At 40.6% G+C, this 27,839-nt stretch overlaps 1 protein-coding gene across 1 annotated transcript in view; it reads right to left on the bottom strand.

The window, feature by feature from the left end:
- Positions 1 to 12,914, bottom strand: part of LOC102045477 (tetraspanin-3-like) — a 79,437-nt gene extending 66,523 nt beyond the window's left edge. Inside the window, exon 1 of the mRNA XM_005425027.2 lies at positions 12,773 to 12,914. Within this exon, the coding sequence (XP_005425084.2) occupies positions 12,773 to 12,914 (142 nt within the window). The remainder of the gene's footprint in view (positions 1 to 12,772) is intronic.
- Positions 12,915 to 27,839: the final 14,925 nt, after the last annotated feature.

Here is a 27,839-nt window from a genome sequence, read left to right as displayed (position 1 = left end):
TCCTGCTGCTTACAGTTAGTGCCGCAAATTTTCTTCAGTTTTTCTTTACCCTTTTGAAAATAAGTCTTTCTAATTCCACAGGATCTCAGATTCTTCCATGATCAAAATATTTTTGAATTTAGAAAGTGTTAATTCATATTTTTTTTTAATTAACTTTCTTTCTCTAATTATGAGCACTGGGAAGGTATCTGCTGGCATCAACAAACTGATGTCCTGATGCCTTAGCAGAATTTAGGCACAGCAGGAACCCCCAAACACCAAGGGAGCAAAGCCCATAAACAGTTGTACAGCATGGAAAACCCTTACTAAAAAAATAAAGAGAAGAGCTGTGAACATCTGGCATCACAGGCAGTTCTCTGAATACTCTGCATTTATAATGCATGTATGCACAGTGGTGATTGCTTAACATCCTCCACTGCTTCCTGCCAAGTAAACACCCAAGAGCACTAGAGGGCTTTTGTTGGATCTTTCCATGCTGGAGCACTGGTTTAGGCAGCTTTTCATCCAGTAGCCCCACTGGTGGGGTCATTTTACTCTTCTTGTAAAAAGTACCTCTGGAGCCCACTTTGGGAATGGAGAGGAGCTGTTGAGAGGATGCAAAAAAACATTCCCATTTCAAGACTCTTATCCTGCTGCTAGAACAGGAGAGAGGGGTGTTGACAGATGTCTCAGTTCCCTTCCCCATCTCTGGCTCCCTGGTGTGTTGTTGGATGCTCTCAGCTCATACCCAACAACATCACAGGGCAGGACACTTCACCATCCTCAGCTAGACCAAACAAGCGTGTGTTCAGGCTGGACATTAAACCCAGCTGCCTTTCAGCTGCCTCCTGTGACTGCCACACTTTTTGCCTGCAGACAAAATTATGCAAACAAGCCTGAGAGACACCACAGCAATGATTTCTATATACGTGTTTTATTATAGATACAGATATAGATGATATAGATAGATATAGATATAGATATAGATATAGATATAGATATAGATATAGATATAGATATATGAAACTATGAAATACTAATATTCATTTAATTGTAACAAGCACTGTGTTATATAGCCTGGATCCAAAAGTAGAGAGCGAGAGAGAGGAAGGAATCCACAAACATTGTTGAATTTTTATTTATTTATTTATTTGAAGTTGCAACTGTCACTGAAATGTCTCATGCACTTTGCCTTCAGCTGAACCTGTTTGGTATTTTTTGTATTTTATATATATTTTTGTATATTATGTATATTTTTGTATTTTATATATATTTTATATATATTTTTTCCATTTTTTCAATTCTTGACTTCAGAGCCTTGTAAATAGATCTTCAATAATAAATATTTCTTTCATTGTTGTTCATGAAAATTAGTACACCACCAGTCTGTTTCTCTGATGTTCCACACCTGTATAAACACCTCTAGATACTGCAAGGCAAAATCTAACACCCAGAATCTTAGTGGTATGTTGGTTCTTTGCTGCCACTGATTTCTTTGAAAACAGTTCATTAATACTTAGGGAGATTGGCTCGTACTGTACTGCTTTCACTCCAGACTAATTTTCAAGTGATTAGTGTCATTCCTTTTTTTTAACTTTTTGATTTGTTTTTTGTTTTTTTTTAACTATAACATACAGCTGAGGTAGAGTTTAAATGAATGCAAGATAATTACAAACCTTGTTCAAATTTCTCAAATGTGCCAAAGTGAACTTAAAAATTTAATTTGTGCAGGATCTCCTGTCAGTTTTCTACACAGGCCTAAATTAACATAGGAACTGCTATATTCATCTGACAGTGCTTCTGTGTTGCTACCATACTCTTTGCTGGACCTATTACAACTGAGTAATCCTAAAAAGCAGGTCAGAAGGGAGTCTATTTGAAAATAAATAGTATGGAAGTTATAAATAAGATTTGTCGGTGCTTATGAAGAAGGGTCAGATGCCCAAATACAAAAATGTTATGTCAATTTAAATGAAAACCATAATTCATATGCAAGAAAACACAGCTGAGGTGATGTTAGAAATTCTATCTTAATATCAGTCTAGAAATTTTGTCAAATCCTTTGTCACAGTGCGATCCTTTCTCTTTCTAGTAAGGATCAAGGTTCCAATTTCACTGGACTTCATATAATCAGAAACACATCTAAAGAATTTGCAGCATGAAAAAAAGAAAAAAGAAAACCAACAGAATTTTCTTTGCTTCCTTGGAACAGCTCTTTGACGTGAAACTGTATTTTGTAGTGCACTGCTGACCGCCAAATTCACCTGTAGACCTCCTTTGGGAATTGAATGAACTCTGGATCTGTCACCCTGCAGCACTGCCTCATTCTGCCACCTTCAGACAGACATTTACACCGAGACACCTGCTCAGTGAAGGCTGTTAGATACTAACTGGCTCATAGTAATCTACAGTCATTCAGGCTCTGCCAGACGGCAGCATCAAAGCCATAGTGACAATAAACCTTTTAAGCTGAAAAGTTGCTTCCCCTACAGAGCTAGTGATTATTTTTGGGAAACCTTGAGGCATGTGTCTTAATTTAAAGACGTGCAGTGCCCAGGGATTTCGTAGTGAAAGATATCAATCGTAAATCACAAGTCCAAACCCTTTCACAGGGCTACTGCTAGACTTGCATCATGATCCAGTGAGTGTTTCACAAGCAGGCAGATGCACACTGATGCTCCCAATGCACAGGCCAATGCTCAAAATGAAGGAGAGAAGTGACAATGTTTAGTTTTCTTGCTGTGCAGGAGGCTGCATCAGAGCAGGCAGTTGTTGCCTAAAATCTACACAGCAGTGCCCCACATCTAAAAAGAACAAAAACAAAGTGATCCAGCTTTTTTTCCTGTTGGTTAAAAGGGTCTGTGTGATTCAGGGTAAGAATGACACTGTCTCTGTGCCAAGCTATCTTCTTTGTTATGGGAGGCATGAAGATGCAGCTTCTCTGCAGGGAGAGGTACTGATGGCAATGTATTATTGAAGAAAAACATAGTGCTTTGGCTCCAATTTTGATTCCCATTATAAGGTAATGCTGTGGCAATGTTCTGTTAATGCAATGCATTTTGGCAGTGTTTTGCTTCAGTGCCCTTTCTAATAAAATAGAGGGTAAAATAGTAGTGGTAGATCTGCTTAGTGAGTTAACTCAGGTGGCAGTCTTGTTTCTCATATCCAGACCACAGAAGAGCCCTCTTGACTGGACCTTGCACCTGCTTGTACTTTGTGACTTCTTCTGCTCCCTGAAAGACAATCTGATCTGCATTGCAGATGACTCTTTAATCCTCAGGTCCTACTGGAGCATAACATTGCAAACAGCTGGCTTGAGAGCTACAGGCCATTCAGCATGATTCGAGGCTGTGAATACACACCATCTCCTGGCTGCAAGTGCGTCTACAGGTTGCTGCCCCTCTGCCACCCCTTCTCTGTGTCACTGTCTTCCTGCTCAAATGAAATTCTTAAAGAGGAAAGAGACAGGTCAAAGCCACTCCGAAGAAAAATACTAGATTGTATAATAGCAGTTGATTTCCTTACCCACTTATTCTGCCTGAAACCAATTCTTAAAGTCATTTGCTGAACCTAATTAGCAAATGACTGTGCAGCTATCCCTAGAGCAAGACTTTATTTAAAAATCAGACACACATGGGCAAAATCAGCAGCCATTTATCAATCAGCTACCCCTCCAGAAAGAGAATGTAGGGCTTTGACTGTCCTCCAAGTTTTATTATCTTGTCTCTCCTCTGAAATTGAGTTAGACCACTGAAGGTGAGGACTGCTTATCTTTGTCACATATCAGCCCTATTTTGCAGCCAGGCTGCTACTCTGCCTCACAGCCCTGAAAGGAGTATAGCAAAAGATTCTCATGTTTTTTGAGGAATCTTAAATATTAATGAAATCCATCTTTTGACTACCTAGTTCTCTCATTCATGGTCAAAACACAGGAGAAGGAAAATCAACTCAGAGATTTTGCATGGGTCACTTAGCAACCAAGTAGTGAGCACAGAATCAGTTCCCATCTGGGGCCAAGCACCAGGTGTCAAAGAACGAACATAGAGAGAAATATCCTTTCAAATTTGTGGTAGTTTTGGTTAAAAAATGTTGCAGTGTTTTCCTGAGATGAGCGACAGAAGCTTCTTCTTTACTTTAAACTTGAGTTAGATACTGAAATGAGTCCCAGCAGAAAGAACAAAATGCTATCAGATAAAGAGGTTTCTATACCAACAGGAAATTTCTGCTGGTTGCAATAGCTGGGGAGTTTGGATTAAGGTCTTTTTTTCTGAGAGTCACAGTATTTGTTCTTTATCTTGTCATTTTGGGCCCAGAAGTGCAGCCTCTGATTGGAGGGAAAAAAGGGAAAAAAACGGACAAAACAAATATGGTTAGTAAGATGGATAGTAGAGAATAAGTGAGAAATATTGTGCAAGAAAGACGCCACTCAAAGGAGCTCTTGTGAGCTCCAAGAGATACAGGTCTTCTTTACCCATGCCTGCCTCACTACACTCCTGGTTTTGTAGTTAATTAACATCTCTGCCCACTGAAATTTCAGCATTAGCAATTCACTTAATATCAAGTGAAGTGTGTGAGCGGCACTGCTGAGAGGGATGCTATACCAGAGGTTACTCAATCACACTGAAAGGTTATTTTAATATGCTGCTTATTTACACTTCCTTAATGGCCTAAAACGGTTACAGCAAGTGGACTCTAGCACTAGCTTTTTGTGACACCCTGGATGAATCAAACATCCATCAGTTCTGCAAAAAAATGAGATGCTATTTGCTGCACAGTGACCCTTTTAGTTCAGTAGATCCTTGAAGAAAGTTGATGCATGGGTTCTGATTCAAATGCATGCCACCATTTTTGAAAATCCACATATTTCTTACTCTGTCGAGAAACAAGAAAATAGGCACTAAAAGAAAAGATACATTTAATTCCATTTTACTAATATATCATCATTTTTTAAGCAGGTCTCTGAGTAGTTTCTTCCCTTTCATAATCTAAAAAGCCTATTTTAATGCATGGATCCTTTGACATTATTTCCCTTTAGAGAAAAACCTTTCTTTTTCTAAAAAATAAAGGAAAACTGTTCTCTTTTTTTTAATTTCTTTTTTTTTTTCTTTGTGGTACTATGTTCAGCTACACTCTTAATACTCACTCTTCAGATACATCCTTAATACCCTTAATGAAACACTTATTTCTGAATTTATTAATATATTTCATTTGATAATTCCTAAAAAAGAGAAGAAAAATGGAGACAAAAATGTATGCAGAGAAATTAATGTTAGGAACAGGCATTTAATTAGTATTTTTCAACTTTAATGATACAGAGTCAGTTGAAATTCAGGTAGCAACAGAGAATTATATCTGACTCATATTATTATCTCCAAGCATAACTTTTATAATTGTGATGGCTGGGAATGTAATTATTAAATCCAGAGATCTCATCACCATATCTGAATGAAGGTATTAGGCTGCCAACTTAAAATATTTTTAGTTATACAATATCCTGCAAACAAATTCATTTTCTGTAAATATGGTCAAAAACCTCACAGACTACTACGAGTTATAAAACCTGAAAAGACTTATAGGATTACTTGTAGTTTAAATCTAGATTTTCCTAATTCTGACATCAAAGGCTTTCACGGATTATAGAGAACTGTTTTTAATCAAACTGCCAAATCTCACTTATTGAGAGATTTCTCCACCATTATCAGACCATTCATGATTTACCCCAATAATTTTAAAATATAAGTGTTTCCTTAAAGTTAGTTTTAAGTAATTCTGTAGTGCCATAATTAGCACGGATCTTCAAAACACAGATTATATACTCAATGTAGTATGCTGGCTGCAAAAGATCACTCATCATCACCTAATGCAAACTACTCATCTGAACCTTGAAAAGGAAACTCAGAGGAAAGATTTGCACTAGCTTTCTCTGGACATTAGCTTAGGTGAAAGGTGAAATTATAAACATTTGTAGGGTGCATCGGTTTAAGAAATATCACTTTTAAACACCACGTACACCAGAACTGCCATTCTTTGGAGCTGGATTGGTAACTTTTGTTATTTGTCAAGCAAGCTAAGTTTGTTACCAGCTAAAAGTTCTTCTTGGAAAATACATGTTGGCATCTTCAAGTTATTCATTCCATAACATCAAAGCTTCCAAAGTGAGATGTCCTCATGTCTTCCCCACAACAGAAAGACTAACACACAGGTAGCAGAATTCTCCAGGAAACAATAAAAAAGCCACAGATGAGTCATTTTGACAGGGTTTTCCTCTTTTAAGTAAAATCTAGCTATGTTTTGAAACCAGCAACTCTTCCAAAATGTCAATTACAAACACTGACTTTTCTGCTCCTTTTCCTAGTTTTTTTACTTCCCCATATCTTCATCCCATAAAAGATTTTGAATCAGTTGAGGTCGCTGCAAAACTGCTTCTCAGCAAAAGACAGCTGCCTGCAAGTTTTTTGTGGTCCTTTACCAAACCACTCATCAGCTTCATAGTGTTTCTCATTATCCATCCCAACACACTGCTTGCACTGTTCAGTGCAGTACAACATTCTGTGTATAATTCACAACTTTGTACAGAGAATTTTATTTTATATCCAGTAAAGAAAGTGCTGGCAGATGAATTTGAATGTCCAAATAAACCCCATCAGTTTTTGTTTGGTTGTGCATGTGCACTCTCACACCTCCTTGCAAATAGAGAAGGAACAATGCAATCTGGTTCAGGCAACTTTAGCCAGTCACTCTGAGCTAACTCCAGATGGTAATTCTTCTACTAAAAATAGATTGATATTGGATTCAGTGCCTCACGGGATCAACAATTAATCCAAAAGAAATACTTGCTAGGGGAGGAAAGAGTAGAATACTTATTTGACAGAGGTATGATAAAGAGGTCTGAGGCCAGGGTGGATAGCCAAGATCTCACAGTGGCCAATTCAGCTTCTTGTGCACTTTAAACTCCTTTGTTTCAGTTTTGCAGCCTCTGCAGCAGACGTGATAGTTACTCACTGCAACTATTTTACAGGTCCACTCTGAGATTAATCAATAACTGTAAAGTCCTTTGAAGACCAAAATAGCCATGAGAAAACTAGGGGCCAGGACAACAAACAGACCTTTTCAAATACAGTGTTGTAGTTGAACGTATACCTGATGAATCTGGTGGCTCTTTTTTTTCTGCCCCAAATCCATTTCAAGGAGCCCAAGCAATTATTATCATGTAACAGTGGCACTGAGATCAATGGCATGACAAAGCTGAATTTGGCCCAGTGTGTAAAATCCTGGAGAAGTCCTTTAAAACTATGCACAAATCCTATTCTATCAATGTTATCTTGCCCTTACAGGCACAACCTGAGCTTTTCTGAGCTTGTGTTTTATGATCTCTCCCTGCCTGGACTCAAAGCAGTAATTTATGCAGCCTTCTTCATCTGGGGCTTGCCAGGATGGCTCATTGTATGTAGCCTCATCATCTAACACAAGCCCACATGTGAGAATGTTACACAACACTACACAAGAGGTGGCAAGCTGACTAACAGGTCATCACCCAAAATGTATGGAGTGTTATGCCATCAAACAGACGCTGAGGAGTTCAGCCTGCCTATTCTGCATTGTGAATGCACAGGTCTGCAATTTTCAATGCCAGTAAAGACACAGCACCAGGTGAGAACTGTTTGCTGCTTGGACTGAGTCACAGCTGCAGCACTTGACACCACATTTGAAAGCCAAATGAGGAAGGCCTGACCTGAAGATAGTACCCAAAAAGCATTTCTGGATGGATCCTTGAAGCAAGGCAGAACCCTCTCTTCACTCCTTGCTCCTGTGACTCAGTGCTGCTGAGCATCCTTCCAGGAGTATTCCTCACTGCTCCCTCGGCCCCAGTCCCGTTCATTAACAGACGAAGACTCGTGGTCCAAGTAACAAACTTCCTCTTTTCCACAGCAATGCCTTTCAAACTTAATAGTTCAACACACATAATACATGCAGCTATGCCTCCCATCCATGTTTCCCTTTCTCTCCCTTTTGATTCAATGAGGCTGAGCCCAGCGCCTTTTGTCTTATGGGATACGATCCCTGCGGATTGAAGGTCTCAGACAAAAGAGAAAGAAAGGGATATTTTTAACTTTAGTCTTCTGGCATCACACTTATAACTGTAATGAAATTTTTGGCTGTTAGAATAACAGGGCAGTGTTTTAATTTAGAGCATTAGTCACACAGTTTAGGTGACAAAACAGTGAGCAAATTATATTTTGCAGAAGAAATGAAGGGATTAGACAACTGCTTCCAATAAAATAAATTCTAGCTATTATGTCCAGATATCAGATTTAACACAGGTAAGGGGGTCCTTGATCAAACGTAGATAAACTATTTTATCACTGTATCCCTGTAAAATGAAAAAGATTTCTTGCTGCAATAAAGTTTCCCATCTCAAAGCCTAACCAAACTGTGCCTTACATTGGCAATGTAAGGAAACTGATCTCTGATTATCCATGACAATATTTGGCTAATGGTAGCACTTTTAGAAGCCCTCCTGCAAACAGTTTGCCAGCTGCTGACATGCCATATGCACTGAGAAAATTAGCCTAATTGCTTTGTCTGCAGCTGACATAATTCCCAGATAGTATATATGGGTTTGTGGAATGCATGTTTAATTTAGACTATGAGGATAGCTGTGAGCACAAGATATCTATTTGGGCAGGCTAACACCTGAGGCTCTTGCTCCTTCTCCAAACCAAGTCCGTTAACCTTGAGCCTGCTATAGTGCCCCAGCAAGACCCAGCCTACCTGTGATCTAAAGAGCCTGAGCCTTTGTCACACTATGACCCATTTGGCAAAAGATCACACCACCTCAGCAAAGGCCCTAAAACACAAATTCTTCACAGTGTTCACTCCAAATACCGTAGCAAGCCAGAAGGTGACCTTGCTTCGTTTTTCATCTACTCACTATGAATTTATTATACAAGGTATTTGTATGCAGGAGACTGTTCCTATGCACTGAGGAACACAAGAGCTTTATTAACATTTTTCAAGTAAAAATCTGTGTTGTAACACAGGACTTAGCAAAGAAATATACAGAACAACATATACAATGTCCAATATGTATTTACTTGGTGAACAAATAAGCAATTACTGAATACTTTGAAAGCATTACAAATGCTACAAGTGACCCTACAGGACCAATGAATTTTCTTTCAAGGGATGCAGACAACTAATTGTGAATGGTCTCAATCTCCCTTCAGACAGAGGATGTCTATAAGAAGAGGTTCTGTCTTTTGACATTGCACAAACCCTCTCCTTCTTCTGACCTCTTCATTCAGCCAGTGACTCAGCCTGATATCAGAGGGCAAACACTTACCTGACAAGACTGAAAGCTGAGGTCCAGACCTGCTGTGATAATTAAAGATCATCAAGTGCTTTTTCTAAGTGGAGGTTTGTTTCCTGGCTAAATTGCACTTCAGGTAATGGCGCTCTTAAATCACCTTAAATCACCTCCCTGGCTCAAACAGAAGAGTTTCATCCCAGGCAGAGTTTCGACTGGAGACAGACACCTTCACTTTCTCTTCTGCTGGGAACATCAGCATATTCAGCCTTACACTATGCAGAATTTCCCCTCAAAGGCTGCAGAATTTCAAGCCACTTGGCTCCAATCCCATTTCACAGCTTGTGTATTAATTAATGAGACACTGTTACTCAGGCCAGACACTGAAGGGTTGGGGCTGGCACTGTGGTGATCCAAAGCTGCATGGTCTGCAGGAAAGTTGAATCAGGCTCTGAATTTCAGGCAGCCAGGGAGATAATTTTTTTTCTTCTTAAACTGACAGGAAATGGTGCTGTAATGACTACTTTAAACTAACTTAGAAGACTTCAGAGACAAAGTATATGCCAGAATAAGGTTAGACTATTAGCCCTAACTTCCTGCCACTAGCTGCGAAGTATTCTGGTAAGAAGGAAGGGTATGATTTAATCTCACAGTCATTCACTATGTTGCTACAGAGGCCCCCAGTAGCAGTGTTTCAGGCAGTGTGAATGTCTGGAGAGTTATTGCCCAAACTCACTTTGATAAAACACAAGATGGTGCCTGTAGCAGGCTCTGCCATCAACATCAGCTGGCTGCTGTAAGACACCAGGGTGTTTAACTCCCTGTTGCTTGACACAACAGGGATGCTGGGACTCTGAGGTTTTTTATGGTCTCTAGCAAAAAGTACATTGCAATTGCTCAAAGCCATCCCTACTCCTGTGCCAGCAGACTGTTCATCTTAATTTCTGTTCTTTCTTTGTCTGGTATCTTTGTCTGTCTTCCTTGCCAATCTTCTGCTATGACATACTTTTTCTTCAACAGCCCTAGGATTTTGTGCTTCTGATCCTCCTCTGCTATGTCCCACATCTACTTCATTTTGTCTGTCAACATTAAGATTTCCATTAACCACACTAAAATTCTCCTGGATGTTAACATAGGAAGCACTCCAAAACACGAGGCAATGCATCCACTTCTACAAAGACAGGTCCAGAGAATGCTCACAGCAATAAGTGTGGTGTCCCAGTACGAACAGCAGAGAACAATTTCACTGACATCCATAGAGACAATGGATCCTAGTCCTCCTCTTGTGCCAGAAAGCAAGCTGACCTACTCCTGGAGTTGGTGTCCAGGATCCCTCCAGGCAAACCTTACAATAGCTTGTATTTTGTGCCAGATGAAACAAATCTAAGCAACTTGTCTTTTCAATATCGCCTTCTTTCTTTGTTGTTGACTACTCCTACTATCCTGCCTCATGAAGCCCAGACAAAAAGGATTACAGAATCACAGAATACACTGAGTTGAAAGGGACCCACAAGGATCATCAAGTCCAAGTTCTGACCCTCAGCAGGATCATCCTCAAGAGTCATACCAGGTACCAAAGTTATTTTCCAAGAAAATGCAGAATTACTCCATTTGATCCTGCTCTCCCCATGTCACACAATTACTTCATTTGCCAGTAGTCTGGAGTGCTTTGGGCCCAAAATCTCTGAAGGGAAGTCTGAGCAGTCTGCCATGGAAAACACACAGGTCATATATCAAAATATCATGGGGGAATGTGAGGCTTCAGCAGGTAGGAGCAGTGCTGCTCATTTTATAAATGCCACATCAGATCACCTCATGTAAACACAGCCAGCAAATGTTTTCAGAAGGCAAACATACCTGTATTCACTTCATGTGAGATGCAGATGTTTTCCACCAAAGCTATACCGCCAGGATCTTCTCTTATTTGGTGGAAGGGAACTAAACCCAAATGGTGTTCTAACTTTGAGATGCAGAACTTCTTTCATCTTGTCCCAAGTAACATTGCTTTCTGATTTATGTCCCATATATTAAATAATTTACAACCAAGGGACCTGCTGGGCAGGCTGACACTCATCTTTTTGCCAGGCTCATAGCACAAAATATTTGGTTTTATTTTTTTCTTTGTATTAGTCTGAAGAGAAAAGGATTTGATCCAGTTAAAGTAGTGCTGTGGTTTCCTGCTTGAGCTTTCATTTGTTTGGGTATTTTTTGTTGGTTTTTTTTCTTGTAATTAGGGATACACAGTTTATATTGCCTTTAATCACAGCATATGCACTCTGTAATTACTCTGTAAATACATGCATATGAATTGTTTATATGTGTGGAGGTGGGAGAGCAAGAAAGTAGAGGTAATTTTGTGTATAGGGAAATGTAATGATTAATTATCTGGAGTACATAATCTTACCAAGAGGCTTGATAAAGTGCAAGCGTAACTGTCTCTCCTGTGTGTTAATTACTTACAGAGAGTTTGATCCAGCTGTTTCTACTCATGGAAATTCCCATTCCAGTCTATCTGAAGGGAAGTCCATAGGCTGAAACCTGTGAGTGCTTTCCCTGAGCAAACAAATCACATCCATATGCATTCACCCTAAAATGCAAGAAGCTGCCATTAGGTCATGGGGCTGGTTATGCATTTAACCCAGTTTAACCTTTCAGCCTGGCACCAGCAGGGAAGAAATGAGATGTGTTATCACTGCAGTTCATCAGATTCAGGGGAGACAGAAGAGAGCTGTGCACAGTTGCAAAGATCTAACCCAGGATGTCTGAGTAAGCACAACATTTGTCATTGGTCTCTGTAAAAACCAGGTACATGAAAGAAATTTGCTTTTTGCATCAATGACAGAGGGGACTGAGCCAGATTTTCACACCCTTCATCAAGGCAGTTTTCCAAAGGAGCTCCACAGACAGTGAATTGCTTATAGGAAATGCCTGCTTTTTTCTTCCAGAGTTCAATGCATTAGCAAATAGCACTTTGCCAAAAAATTGCAACATGACTTAAGTTCGGATATTTTCAAGGAAAATGGCCCTAAGCTGATGAACCAGGCACCACTTCCCTCAGGACCTGGTGGCCAGTCAGGCAGTATGACTTATCATGGTGTGGAGGTGCTGCTTTGCACCAGGGAGCAGAGAAGAAGCAGACAAAGAACCCCTAGTCCCTGACTCTAATAAGTTTGTGCCAGCCAGGCATGGTACAGTGACACCAAACTGACATCTATGATTTTTTACTACACATACAAACTACATGGATCTTTCATTTTTGCTTAGCTAATTTTAGCACAAGTTTTTCTTTTCTAGTGTTGTGAAAAGTATATTTCATGAGTCCCCAAATTAGGCTCTCAAGCAGCAGTACCTTTCTCTTTCTCATCCTTGCTGTCTCCAGAGGCCTCACTTTGCCACTAGTTGTGATGACAAGCAGAGTTGATACAAGAATGCTCTGTGGTGAGCAGGGAAAATCCCAGCTTAGGTCATCACCTTCATAACTCCTACTTCTGACTTTGGGGTCAATAAATGTCCATTCATGATGGCTTCTTTCTCCTTTCACTACGGGCCTCCTCTCCAGGTCTCCTCTCCAGAGGTACTGGTCCCAGTACACCTGCCATACATCATAGTAAACCTGACATGCCTGCATGCGCGTTTCCTCACAATTCTCAGATGACCAAGCTCATCTGTAACTTCTTGCGTGAACTGGCTACATGAGAAAGCATGTTTTAAAAGTTTACTTTGGTTATTGCAAACCTAGATCTGTGGACATGCAAGTATGAACAGCACATCTTTTCCTAATGCTCTGTTCGTAGATATTCATCCAACATTCCAAGGAAAAGAAATGGCCTAGCAGGAAAAAAATTGTAATGGGGCTCATCTTGTTCGAGGACAGATGTAAGAACTTGTATGCTGTACCAAGGGCATGCTTCTGCATTGCTGCTTCACTGCAACAGTCTGGTTCAGGAAATGGGATATAGATACTCAGCTTTGTAACATCAGTTTGAATATGAGTGTTTTTTATGGAGGTGTCATTGCTTACTTTGCCTGACTGAATGCAGTTCTGATTTTACAGTGAACTTCTTCCCTGGATTGCAATTATCCCATTTTTTTGAGTATACCACTCCATTTCTTTCTTAGAACATTCTAACTGTGCTCTTACCGCTCATGTACCAAGACACAGTGTAATCTTTGTCTGGTTAAAATTATCTTGACATAAAACTGAGATAATTTTTTTTGTTTTTATTACAAGCCCAAATATTAGTTAATTCCAGTCCAGAGATTAATGGAGTTAATGTTTATGAAACAGCATCAGGTTAATTACATCTGCAGCTACATTAATCCTTATAATTTTATTCAACTTCTAAATGAAAAGGAACACTTCAATGTCTCAGTCAAGCCATAGTGCAATATTGCCCTATCTTTTCATAATTTCAGATCTTTCTTGCAGCAGAGAATAAGTAGGAAGTTCTACTCTAAGACTTCTGCAGTTCTTAGTTGTTCTTCATTACATTGAGGGTAGTTTCTTCCCTTTTTACAATCCATCCTGTAAGTCAATGATGTGAATATTGGAAACATCAATAATTATTAAAAATTTGAGAGCAACGCTCATTCCCTTTTTTCACAGTGTTAGAGAATTTATTTATCTTAATGGTGTTAGCAGCATTCAGAACAATCTCAATCAATAGGCAGAAACTAATTTCACAGCTCTGATCCCTCCACAGCCAGATTGTCTCAGCTGCAGTGACACCTATCAAAACAGTGTGAGGTCCAATCCTCAATCAAATGCTGTTTTGATGAAATCAAGCGGAGCACAACTTCTTCATGCTCCCACTTCCAAAAAGAGCTACAGGAACAGGCACATCTCCGAAAAAAAACAGGTCTATTGATACCAGACTCAATGTAAATCACTCAACTTTCTCTCACCCTGGGCAGCATTGAAAAAAACATTGCTGTAAGTTCATGGTTTGATTTGAAAGTTGATGGCTCCATTACCTCACTCATGCTAAGTACATGTCTTGACACTGCAAGGAACTCGGCCACTATTAACTGCCTATGAAACAGACTATCTAAAAGATAGTGTTACAGGCAAATATAGAGTAACTTTTGCTTTATTTTGCTACAAAAAATAGCTAACTGCAATTCTTGCAAAATAGGTGATAACTCACAGTATCTCTGCCATTATTTAAGTTACAGGACTCAAACACAGTACAACTGCTAAGACTTTAGGTATGAAAGATAGCATAACTACTTCCAAAACATGGAAAATGCAAATTTCTGTTACTTTGGTTTTTTAAGATTTTCTAAGTTTTCTGATGTTGACATTCTTGTAGTGAACTTTCTCACACACTTTCTGTAAATAACTCATTGTTTTGTATTCCTTTATGGAGGAGGAGAAAGTTAACAGACTGTTAGTTTGACCAGTGTCATTGGAGAGGTGGTACTGTCCCCCTCCAATCTGCTGTCACTTTTAGAAAACTATAAATGTTAAAGTCAGAAAATAAACTTCCCTTTTTTCTTCACTTGAGAACAGCGGTGTGAGCTTGTGTTCTTTTGTGTCCTATAGCGACAACTTCTACAAACATGAGATCTTTCAAATTAAATTCAACAAATTCAGCTTCATGAAGCACTTCCTTTCACTCCCAGAAGCACTAGCTAAATATGTGGTGATGGTCTACAGACTTGCCTCCTGATTTTCCAAGTTCCCCTTGCCCATCCAAGGAGCACAGGCAGATCAGCTCACAGAGTAAAGAGGTACTAGATACAAAAGTCTTTCCAGCTTTTTGGGACTGTGCAGAATTGTACTGCACAAATCAAAGTATAAGCTTTAATTGTGTAAGCCCGAGCGAAAGCTTGTTTAGAGAGACATCATAAGAGTTCCAACTTCTTAAATAATCAGCAGGAGCTTATTTGATATTACTAACCCATAGATAAAAAAGACAAAATAACTTCAGTTAAGTTGATATTGTGGCTTCCAACATTAAAAGAGGTCCTTCATACCTTCAAGGGTGAGTCCAAGGTACAGTGGCTCCTTACTGCTGTAGCATTAACAATTAGCATAAATTTTTAAAGAAGCTTGGGTTATTTGATGAATTCTGTGCCTCCATCTGATTAGCAGTAACTCAATACATAATTCAAAAAATATCAGGAGCAATAATAGTACTGCAGAAATGTTGAGAATTTCACAGTAGTCAGACTAAAAAAAAACAGACGAGACCTCTAATGTGGAAAACCATAAAGACTCTTCTCCCACAGCACCTTCAGTGGGCAAAAGGAATGCTGATCAGTCCCATTTTTACAAAAATTGCCCATTAAGGAGCAACTGTAGCACACCAATCTCTGGGGTAAAACCAATCTTTTCAGAGTTACACCACCCAATCCTGCACACACCTACTTTTCCTAGTTATGGATCACTGCTCCATGTGCAAAAGTCAAAACTAAGATTTGCCTTTCCCATAATGTGGCATTTTACACATTGTTATCCCATTTACTGATAAGGAAAGATTTGGAAAATTAACCAGAATCGCAATATTTTGATGTCAAAGCTAGTCTACTCCATGCCACCTTGTGGTAGGGCCACTGTCTGTAAAAGAAGAAGAGAGTAAACATTCTACCCAGCCAGAATGGCAGCATCCTGCAGAAATCCTGCATCCTCCTTCCGCGAGTATAAATGCTTACAGAATATGGGGGTAACCAAGAACAGCGTCCAGCCTTATCACATCTCACAGTTCTGAGATATTTAGAAAGTGTTTCTATAAAATGCTCTTTTCCCACTGGTTTCACTGTGTTTGCACTGATAAACACTAACCCACCTCCTGGCCATCTGTTCAAAAAAGCAAAGTACAAGAGCTTCACAGTGCATTTTAATCTGCTCTATGCTCGTATTGTATTATTGAAACAAAATAACCTGGAGAAAAGAAACCATAAAATATAAAAACATGAAATAGAATAGAAGACAAATAACCATTGTGTTCCATTGCTGAGTAAGTGTAACTCAATTAGAATATACATGAAATAAAATTTTCAGTTTCTAAGAGCAACTTGTTTAAATTCAGAATTGCAAGAAATCCACCAATACCCAGTGTAGAATATTTGTGAGCACTCTCACTATTGAATAAATTAAAGGTACTAACAGATCAAGGAACAAATATTGTAATACAAAAAATTATGTCAAGGAAGGAGAAGCCAGAAGCCCATTAAATAGAAATTATTAGAAGTACAGTTCCAAACTTAAGCACTGTTTAACAGATTTTTTTTCTTTTTTTGGAAAATGTATAGACATTGGAATAGGTTGCCCTGGGAGGTGATGGAATCCCCATGCCTGGAGGTATTTAGGAGGCATCTGGATCTGGTGCTGGGTGATGTGGTTTAGTGGTTCAGGGCTTACAGTGGCAGTGAAGGGTGAACAATTGGACTGGATAATCTTAGAGGTCTCTTCCAACCTTAATTCTGTAGTCACAGCTTACTTTGGGAACCTTGCTATCCTTTGAATTTCTTTCATTCAGCTTTAAAGCATCCTTTGACTTTGGTGGGCTTTGAATCAAGAACTCACAAGCTGCAGGCACTGTAATTAAATGCCTTCACTTTATAACTGGCATGACTATTAGTGAATCAAATTAAGTCTGCAGAGCGTGTCTGCAGTAAAACAAGTCTGGAGCAGATCTTAGACTTACTACAAAGTGTCTCTGCAGCTGAAAAATTCTGTGGCTTTTTCTGTGATAAAAATCACTATAGATATTCATGATGCTATACTTTCTCGGAATGTAACTGTGATAATGACTGGACTAAGGCCTTGATTTAGTATTGCCCTCTGTTATTATTCTATTACAAAGGTATCAGCCCCAGACCCAGGAGATTTATGGATTGCTAGCCTGGATTCTGAAACGGGGAAATAAAGAAGACTGGGGCAGTTGTTGGTGCTTTTGGTAAAGGCAGTACTCATTATTTGAAGTCAGACATTTTAGCATCAATGAAACTCTGCAGTTATGGTCTATAGCTCCATTTGAGGAGATTCACCCTGGACCTCTTTCACAACAAATCCCAACTGCTTTAGCAGTGTAAGTGGAGAGAAACATGCTGCAGCATTTCATCTCCTGTGTTTGGTGCTCCACTCTGCAGCCAGCACCCTGTGCTAGGTAACACTTAAAGCAGAAGATGCCTAAATTAGTTTTTCAGCTTTTTATGGGGTGCTAGGAAAAAAAAAACCAAAGCATCTACTACAAGCTGTTGTTAAACATCTTACTGCAACCTGCTCAGATTTGTCTTTCAGTGAAAACTTAAATAACATTTTTTAATGTATTTTGTGGAGTGACAGCCACTCTCTGCATGAACATCATGCCCCACAGGTCCTCAGCAATGCCGTGCACTACACATACACAGGTGGAAGGCTCTGCGAACAAAGTGAAAACACCACAGAGGCAGGAGCAGCCTTTGAGAACAAAACATCTGATACAGCCAAATAGGCAAAGCCATGGAAATTTCAGCTGAAATGAGGTGGGTGAGCAATCAGGGGAGCCGCAACAACAAAGTAGCGGAACAACTCGTCAGTGTCCACCCCCTCTTGGCTGAGATCTGGCTGTCATTTCCGTGCTGTCCTCCCCAGCCAGTGGTTTGCTTCCCACGTGGATGAGTAATCCCACTTCAGTGGGGTTGGAGAGGTTGCTCACCCCAGCACTTCCTCATCCTGGTAACTAGTAAAGTGCTTTGACCTGCAGGAGCAAAATATCTAGAGCCCACTTGCTGAGGAGAAGGATTTCATTGCATGGGGAAAATAAGTTATGGAAACTACATATGGAAATACACACTGGACAGGAATCTAACACCAATCTCTAAAAAAGGGCTGTATCTCAGGCTTATTTTCCTTCCTTGGAGGAAGGACATTTGCGAGAATTAGAGTGCATCCACACTTGAATGCAACATTCTATGCGCAACTGCCAAAATTTAGAAAATATTTAATTATTCTTTAACTCCTCGCCTTTTTTTATGTTCCTTCGCACAACAGTTGCTGCCTAAGCAAAAAGCTAGTTTGAGGTTTTTTAAATGTGCTTTGGGGGAAGAGTCTCCAAAGCAACATTCATATGACAAAATTACTAGAACTGCCTGACAATCTTTGAATTCATGCCATTTCAATTAAAAAGGTTTAAAAAAAACCATCGTTTTCACAGGAGCCTTGTTCATTGTAGCTATAAGACAAAAGACAACATCCACCATGTTAATTAAATAGGAGAGAGGGAAAAAGAGAAAGTAGAAGTTAGGAACTAATTAGCATAACATAGATAATGGGTGAAAGAACCTCTAGAAATACAAGACAGGAAAAAAGTAGGTTTTGCTAAAGACAGGATGAATAATAACATTTTATTCCCTGCTAAAAACACATTCTTGACCATTATCATATTTAGCCTTTTTCAAAAGTGAAATGTAAATATAGATTTTTCTATTCCATCATAGACTTACAGGATTTTGGGGGAAAGATGAATGGAAGCTGCTAAGAGAGCTCTGTAAGAAGCAACAATTTAATACATTTTTTAAAAAAAGGAAAGCCTTTACATGCAAAATAAACAAATCTTACTGGTCTTTCGTACCTACATAATTCAGCAACCATGAGATTGCTCTTTGACCAAGGACCCTGGCTGTTTGGCTACCCACTACATCAAGGTGTGTTATGAGGGACTCAGTCCCAAACCTACCCACAAACACTTTGTGTCATCAGACCAGAGAACCCCAAGCTGATGCCTTCTGGGAAGCTGTGCTGCACCTTTAGTATGATTGGCACTGGTTTAGGCAACTGGTCTAACTGTGCAACTGAACAGAGACTGAGGGCCCATTCTTCACAGCTGTTATTTTTTGTGTGTCTTTTATGTGATATTTCATGTATGTTTATTCAATAGCTCATTTAGATGCTGGCAAATAATCTGCAGGTACACAGAGATTTTGATTTATTCAAAGGCGGGGCATTTGCCAGGACAGAGAGGAGTATTGCACACCATGTTGTGTTACCAGTAAAAGCAACACATCAATTAAATTTAATATTTAGTATCAGACATACTGTCATTTTTCCTGCATCTGTTTCTTCAGCAGTTTGAGGAGTTAACAGGCAAAGTAGGCTATAGAGCTGATCCCTCTGCTCAAAGGAGCAGAGTGCTTTGAATTGTTTTGACAATGGTTTGGTTCATTTTATTTCATCTCAGTAGGGAATAAAGTTCTCTGCAGAAGGGAAGACATAACAGGAAATCACAGCCAGGATTATAAGCATCAGTTTATGGAGGGGAAATGATTAATTCATCTCATTTCTGTTGAACCAACTAGTTTCTGAGATGTGGAGAAGGCTCTGAGCAGAAGCTGCATGGGAGACAGACAGGAGCTGGAGCCACAGTCCCCAAAACCTGCATCAATTACAGCATGACCCTTGATCAGAAAATATAAGTGTCCTGAGCAGTGATTGCCATTACATTTGCAGCTGACATTTTATGAGCTGCTCCTGCTTCAACTCAAGAATTAGCCTGAGAGTTAGCTGCATCCCACAGAGTAATGCATTAATCACTAGCACTGTAACTACAATAAAGAGGACATTCACTGCCTTTAGCATACCAGTTGTCTCCACTGTGCTTCATTCATTAGGACCAACATCTTCTGATTAGCTGCAGGGACACCCCCTGGAGTCACATTAATCCTGTCAATTCAGTCAGTCTCTGTGGCTCTGCAGGATATGGCTGCTATCTGCAGGATCACAGAGATGCTCTTCTGCTCGTTTTAAGTTCAGCATGGGTCCCAAGGCAAAAGCTGCAAACACCTTCCCACGTGTGCTCTGTGAGCAGGGCTGGCAAAGACCTAGCAGGGCCTTCAGCCACACGAGTAGTAGCACAGCAGGTGGGTGGCAGGACACAAGGGATGTCACTCAGGGGCTGGAGCAGTCACAGCAGGACTCGGCATCAGCAGCTTCCCAGCACTAGGATCACTCCTGTAGCCAGTCACCCTGGGCCTGCTCACTTGGTCCCTGAGGGGGAGAGAAGGCACACACACACACCAAGGAGGACTGCAGTTGTCAGGGATGAGTGCTTGCAATAACCACCCCAGTGGAGGTCCCACCAGTACCAGTCCTGTGCAAAGGGAGGTCCTGTCTTCATCTCTTTGGGCAATCAAAGAGGAGATACTACCCTGTCACCCTCTCTGCCTGCCCTGACCTGCCCTGAGAAGTGGATATCTGGGACTGCCTTACTGCCTTCACAAGGTGTCTAGGCATTAGTTACTCTTTTCATCTCCACAACTCTTGGGAGGTGCTCCAAAACCACCGTGATAAATAAATAGCTGGCTAATTGCCATCTGTTAAAGCAAATTAACAAGAAACAAGTAACAAGCTGGCTGGCTGGGAAAGATTTCCTTGGCAGTTTTCTTTTTTTGCTGCTGTTCAGCTGTGGGCAGCGTGAGCTGGGACTTGTATTGATTGTTCTGCTTGTAATTTAGCATAAATGCAAATGCAGGTTGAGACCCAGCATGTTCTGTTTAGTAGAAACCATGAAGAGAAAAGGAAATTGCTATAAATTAAATGTTCCTGTCTCTACAGGCATTGAGATGGGGATTCTGATTTATTTTAGCAGTGGCAGAGAGAGGCAGTAACAACAAAACAACATTTATTTGAAGAAGAAAGACTGACTAGGAGCCTGCCATCAGTAGCAAAAGGTTTTTATCTCAGTAAGTAAAATAAGAGATTTCAGAATATTGTCAACAGATAACAACATAGAAAAAGTTTGCGAACACATGACATGAGAGAAGCCATACATTTCATACCAAAGGTCCATCTACTTCAGGACTGTGACTCCAGCCTGACTGCAAGCTGAATCCCAGAAAAGACTGAGCACAAGGCAAGTATACCTAGCCCTTTCCTTGAAAACTCGACCACACCTTCATTTGCAGCATTGGAATCTTTCTGAGCCTACTGCAGATACCTCTTTTATATACCTTTGCTGGCCTGGTTTCCGCACAACTGAGATCAAACATCACATGTTGATTCAACCACCTGCTAGCCCAGTACTTCTGATTCAAGCAATTCTTTCAAAGAAAGCTCAGATTTACTTAAGGTAGAAGGGTTGTCTCTTCTCCACAAATTACTTAGACCAGTGATCTCAGCTCTCTCCATGTTTGACAGATTAGTGCTTAAACAAACCCTACAGGTTGCAAAATGTCATTCAGGGAGGAACTGAAAGCATTTTTTTAACTAAGATGAATGACTTCAAAATCTATTCCTACCTTTGAAAAGGTATTGTGTGGATGTTCAATCCTTTACATTTACTTGAACTTTTATTACAGAATTTTCTTAGCAGAAGAGAAAAGAATTTTGATTTGCATTGGTTTATTACAGTTAAGTTCTTTCAGAACTGCAGATCCATTATGAATATGGAAAAGGAATCTGATTTTATTTCAGTTTGTATATCAACAATTGAATTATAAAACAAAAGGTGAAATTCAGACTCAGCAGAGTTTCACATATGAGACCAATGGTAAAATTAAAACCAAGTAAAAGACATTAATACATTCAAGGTTTTGGGGGACTTTCACTTTAGTATAGTATTCAAACTTCCTGGATGCAATTAAGGAAAAATACTTCTCTTTCGGGGCAATTTTGGCCTGCGTTTTGTGGTCTTGTTCCAAAATCATCACACTGGTCTCATCCCTTGCATTCTGTCTCAAAAATAAGTGATCTCTAAATTCACTCACACTGGGAAAACCAAGCAAAGATCGCAGAGCCAAAGCCCACAACAAGAGCAGAAATAAAAAAAAAATCTTCTTGTGATTCTGTATACCACTGCAGTGGCATTTTTAGTAGGAACAGAGAAGGGAGGCCCAGCTTAAAAAAATGACCTTGCTGTCCCTACACTTAGAAGCATGCCAAGCTGGCACACTACTGCTCTGCTGAGAACAGCTTGGGAAGGGCAGGAGGCTCCCATATCTCTCAGAGGACAAACTGCCTATGGAAGCATCAAACAGTTCTTACCTGGCTGCGTTTCTATCACCTTGGTGTGATGCTTTCAAAAGCTCCCTTAATTCAGAAAAGTAAGTGGATAGTAAGGCAAGTGATGGCAAAGCAAGGTGACATGGGTCGTGCTCTTGGTCAAACCTACATGGCTTTGGAGAGATATTGCTTGTTTCCAGAGAGAGGAGATGTGTGTGTCAGGGGTGCCCGAGTCACAGAGGGTATCCACAACTTCCCCAGGCATGCCTGGAGCTCTGGCCAAGGCACTGCATGAAATTGCAGAGCTTTATCCAAAAGGAAAAAAAAAAATCTAAGACCTACACAAACTGCAGGCACAGTACAAAACTCCAAAGCCCATAATCCTCTCCCTGAGAGAAATGAAGCACAAGCTAAGTCCTCATAGCATACATACAGAGCAAGACACCCACAGCCTGCCACCTGTACTCCTTAGCTGTTCCATTTCGCTGCAGTCTGCACTGCTGCAGCTCTCCAATCATCATAGTATAATCAATCCTGAGCCTTTTGTAAAGCCTCAGTTCTAGGAGTCAGAACAGAAGAATGAGTTCCCACTTTTGGAAAAACAAAGGCTTTCAACCTCGCATGATGTTGAGAAAAAGATTAAAACCATGAACCAGGAATTGCAAAAATAGCTAAAACATATGTATTTATTTTTCAGTCTCAGAACTGAAGCTCACAATTTTGACTACTCCACAAACAGCCACATAAATGTGTTTGTTGCATAAATTTTCCTCAGGCTTATCTGTCATAATCTTACAAATGTCTATGGCATTGATTTACTTTTTAGAAGTTATTCTTTAGAAAGAGCTAAGAAATAGGTGTAAAGACACAGGTAAAGCTATTTTCAAACTTGTAAAGTTGTTTGTAGTGGAAGAGTGATTTACTTGAAAAGAACCTACAGGAAAAAATGGGAACACTTTTTCTCCAGTCATTACGTCAGCAGCTGAAATGTAGGTTTGATTTCCCCTCTACTCTTTGAAGACTTTCATGATGCTAGCCAATCATATCAGTCCTCTTGAACAACTGGGTGCCACTTTTCTGTTTGCAGGGATGGGGACAGCAACCTCCCACCATGCTACTTACCTGGAGCCCAGTTACCAAGTAAATAAATAAATAAATAAATAAACACAAAAAAACCTACCACAAACCATAGAAGAGTAATGAAGGAACTTGCAACTGTGAGTTGTCCTGTGCCAGATTTTCTAATCCAAAGGCTGCAGAGTCCCCTGGATTTGTTGTCGCTGGAGACAGAGCAGATATCTCCATAACCACAGGGTCAGATTGCTGAGCCTGGACTTGGGAGAGTTGGTCCTCACACATCACTGTAATGCTCCATGGCTGGGTCATCAGTGCCAAGCCAAACCTGGTGACACAACTGCTTCCCTGTGGAGTTGGAACAGCCAGTCCATAAAACATAAGGAGTGAAAATTAGCACCTTAACACAGCAGATAATGTCTGCTGCACTAATACAAGCAGACTTTAACTCCATTCCCAGGAGATCTGAGACATAGACTGCCCTGAACCAAAGAGATAATGTAGCTTGAGCAGAGCAAGCAGAGTTCTCTGCTCTGTGCATTGTTCATGCATTAAGGACAGGTTATAATAGCAGAAATAGAGGGCAAAGCAGCTCCTTCCTGAGAGTCAAAGGTAGGGATTAATGTGGGGTTTGGGGATAACCAAAACTCAGAGTTGGTTATGCAGCACTGAGAGCTTAGTAATATCATCTCATTTTTTACTGGAATCACTATACCCATTTGTTTGTTTAGGAGCACTGATTCTGTCTCTCTTAGGTGAAATTTGGGGATGGAGCATATATTCTAAACTATTTTTTGCTTCCCTTGATGACACCTGTCAGTTACTCAATAGCTGACAGCAAATGTTGTTCTATTGATTTATTTTTCCAACACTACAAATCATGCCAGAAGATGGATGTGAGCCTCTTATAATAAAAACATTTTTTAAAACAGAAAGAAAAAAACAACAAAAACAACCACTAAGCACAGCTCGCTTCCCCTTCTCCCCTTAGGTAAATGGATAGTTGGAAAAAACCGGTTTTTTTCCCTTGGTTAAAGCTTGCCATCTGGTGGAATAAGATCAAATCAGCTGCTCTGCTGTGGGAGGAAAATAGGGGAAAACACCCTTTTTTCTTAGAGGAACAACAGTCTGGTATTGCTATAAGACAGAAGCTGAATCAATCAGATACAGCTGACCTTGTCTGCCTGCAAAGCTAAATATGGAGCTGAAGAATGAATGTTGGCACACCAGTAGATTCGAACTTTGACAGCACAGGAGCTTTATTTAATTTGATCAGCTCACACAAGAGGTTTTAGATTGTGCTCAGCAAAGACACACTGCCATTCTCCCATAGAATTTTGAAAGCTAACATTATTTATGTTGTATAAATTATGTTTTATTGTTTCAAATTGAATGAAAGAAAATCTCTTTTGGCCAGATAAGTACTATCCTTTATTCTTGAATTAGCCCTTCAGGAAGATTCTTGCCAGCCAACATGTTTTCTTATGAGAAAAGGTAGGACAGAGAAAGTGCAAGAGGTGAGGGGGCAGGAGATAAAGAGTAAAAGGGAAGGAAATAGAGGCGGGTGGAGGAGGAGAGGAACAGGGAGAGGAGGACGGAAGGGGGAGAAAAAAAGAAGCAGGGGAGAAGGGGGAAGGGGAAAAGGGAGGTAAAGGGAAGAGATGGGGGCAGAGAGGGGGAAAGAAACCAGGTCCTTCACATGAATTTCAATTTGATAGTACTAGTGATAGTCCTAGTAACTTGAAGAAGCTGAAAAAATGTAGGTTATGGAGCTGCCAAGGAAATATGATCATCTTTCCACTGTTGTTCTTCAGTCTTTAAAAAGAGCCTTTAAAAATACATTTATCCAGGGATACTCTACAGGTATCTTTCCTTCAGTTTCCCTCAGAATAGGTGCAATTTATAATTCAAGTGAGGTTCATATAACAAGATCCACTTTTAAAGCAAGCAGGAAAATGGTTTTGAATCTATGAGACTTTTTCCCATCTGCTGTGTTTGAGCAAAAGAAATGATGATAACTTTAATTGCCTTTTTTTTCTCTTCATACTCCTGCAAAGAAATGGGAACAGCAGGTGAAGGACCTGCTACCAAGTGCTGGGGCATGAAACCTTATCCTTCTTGAAGGGAGATATTCTTCTTCTAAAATGAGATCCTGTTTCTGTTGAAGCCAAAGCCAGAAATTTCTAGCAGCATCACGAGGGTGTTTTGGTCTGTTTGCAGCGCTGCAAGACACCAAACACCTTCCTTCCTGCCCTGTTCCTCACCCTAATCACACTTTGGGGTTATCAGCTGAAACTATACATATCTGTGTATTATTTATGGGATCAAGAGCAGACAGTCTGCTCAGTTCTTCTCCTTCATCTTCTCCTGCAGTCTCTCTTGCTATCTGTTCCTCATGATGAACAGAGGTAGATGCAGAGGGAAAGAGCAGAGGCTGTCAGAGGCTCCTTTTCTCCTGCCATCCTCCTTTGGTGCAACAGACAAAAGCATACTTAAACCCTCTCAGTTGAAACAGCCGTGAAAACACAGGAAAGTTTGCACTCTGCCCCCCACCTCTGGCTCAGAGAACAGCTATAGTCATGACTGCTGCTCATTTACATTACCCTCAGAGCCCCAGGGTGAATTACAGAGTGATACGAAAGTAAGCCACCATAGTAAATAGGTCTCTGGATCTGCTCCTCAGAGTGTGCACATGTGTGTTGGCTTAACTAACTTATTTCCATGACAAATGCCTGTGACAAAAGACTATTTTCCTTCCTGTTTTTAAATTCCTGAAAGAGCTACTCCTCAGGAGAACTCCCCAAGAACATCAGACAAAGTCAAGAAACCCCACCTCCCACACCTCTTTTCAGAAGGTGCAGCCCTCTTCCTGATCAGGATGTTTAACTCCCAAAATACCTCACCACTTTCTTAACCCTGGGTTGCTGTGGGATGCTTGCTCTCAAGGTTTCCAGGCACAGAAACACTACTGCCTGAAGGTAGTGGGTAAGAAGTAGGTCATCTGAATTTATCCTCTCATGCTCTATGTGACTCTGACATTTTCCTTTGATAGCAGCCAAGGCAGAGCATTAGGAAGTCTGTAGCATGGTGATTCCACTACTGCAAGGAATGAACAGATATGTTGTGTTGTTGTGTGGGATTCAAACACTAAATACTGTCCTTTGTGTCTAATAGTATCATGTGAAATCGTTGCACCTGGTATCAAATAGCACAAACTACTGGTCTAACAACATTTCTTTTCTGTCTTGCTACCTACATGCCTAGTGGTCAGGGAATTTTTTAATCTGTTGTAATTTTGGTTCTGCTGGTCTGGCTCATTTTTGTCTCTTTCTCTAGGGTAGGTTAGTGGGGAGTTTAACCCCACCAACTAGTGTCAGTTTTTTGTTTTGCTGAATCCCTCACCATCCTAAGTGTCAATGATTCCAGCTGTGAACCAATCTAGATTAGCTTGATGTGGGAGAATACAGAGTACCCTGGAGCTAGGAACCAGAGAAAATGCTGAGTTGGAAGGGATCATCAAGGATCATCAAGTCCAGCTCCTGGCCCTGCACAGCACCATCCCCAAGAATCACAGCATATGCCAAGGACTATTGTCCAAACACACCTTGAAGACTGTCAGGCTTGGTGCTGTGACAACTTCCCTGAGGAGCCTGTTCCAGTGCTCAAACCACCCTCTGGGTGAAGAACCTTTTCTGATAATGCAACTTAAACCTCCCCTGACACAACTTCAGGCTACTCCCTCAAGTCCTGTCACTGCCACCACAGAGGAGATCAGTGCCTGCTGCTTCTCTTCCCCTCCTAAGTTGCAACTGCAGTGAGGTCTCCCCTCAGTCTCCTCCAGGCTGAGCAGACCAAGTGACCTCAGCTGCTCCCCATAAGGCTTCCCCTCAAGGCCACTGTCTTAGCCCTGATTTTTTTTTTTACTCTCTAATTGCTTAATGCCTTTTTTATATTGTGTTACCCAGAACTGCCTCCAGCACTCAAGTGAGGCTGCCTGTCATGGTTTGACACTGGCACAATGCCAGTGCCCCATGAAAATATACTTCCCTGGTGTTTGCTGTGAGATGTGACCAGGAAATAAGCAAAGCAGGCCTCTACCTTAGAAAAAAAGTTTATTAACTAAACTACAAAAGGGAAAAAAAAACCACACACACACACACGCACACACACACCTGGAAAATGAAAACTCCACAAAAAGCATTTCCTCCTCCCCCCACCACATTTCCAATACATCTTCCAAATTTCAAGTCTCCATCCATCACCCTGTAAATACTCAATTCCAGTCCATCAAGAGGAGAGGAGTCCTTCTTGGGGCCATGGTGACCTCTTCCTTGCATGCCCAGCGCTCTCACCACTGGACAAGGAACAGAGCTGCTTCAAGGGTTATCCTTTTAAGGGTGCTTTGACCAGTTCCAAAAAAAAGCACAGTTTTCTCTCATCTCGGGACCTCTTGTCCCCCCCATACTTGTCTACCCCCTGGGGCCGGGGGGTCTCCAAAACTGAACCCTCTCAGTTCTGAGCCATCGCCTCCCCCCTGCATGCAGCCTCTGTGTC

The sequence above is a fragment of the Geospiza fortis genome, unplaced genomic scaffold (assembly GCF_000277835.1).
Source record: "Geospiza fortis unplaced genomic scaffold, GeoFor_1.0 scaffold240, whole genome shotgun sequence".
NCBI classification, from domain to species: domain Eukaryota; kingdom Metazoa; phylum Chordata; class Aves; order Passeriformes; family Thraupidae; genus Geospiza; species Geospiza fortis.
This window is presented reverse-complemented; position numbering and strand designations above follow the sequence as displayed.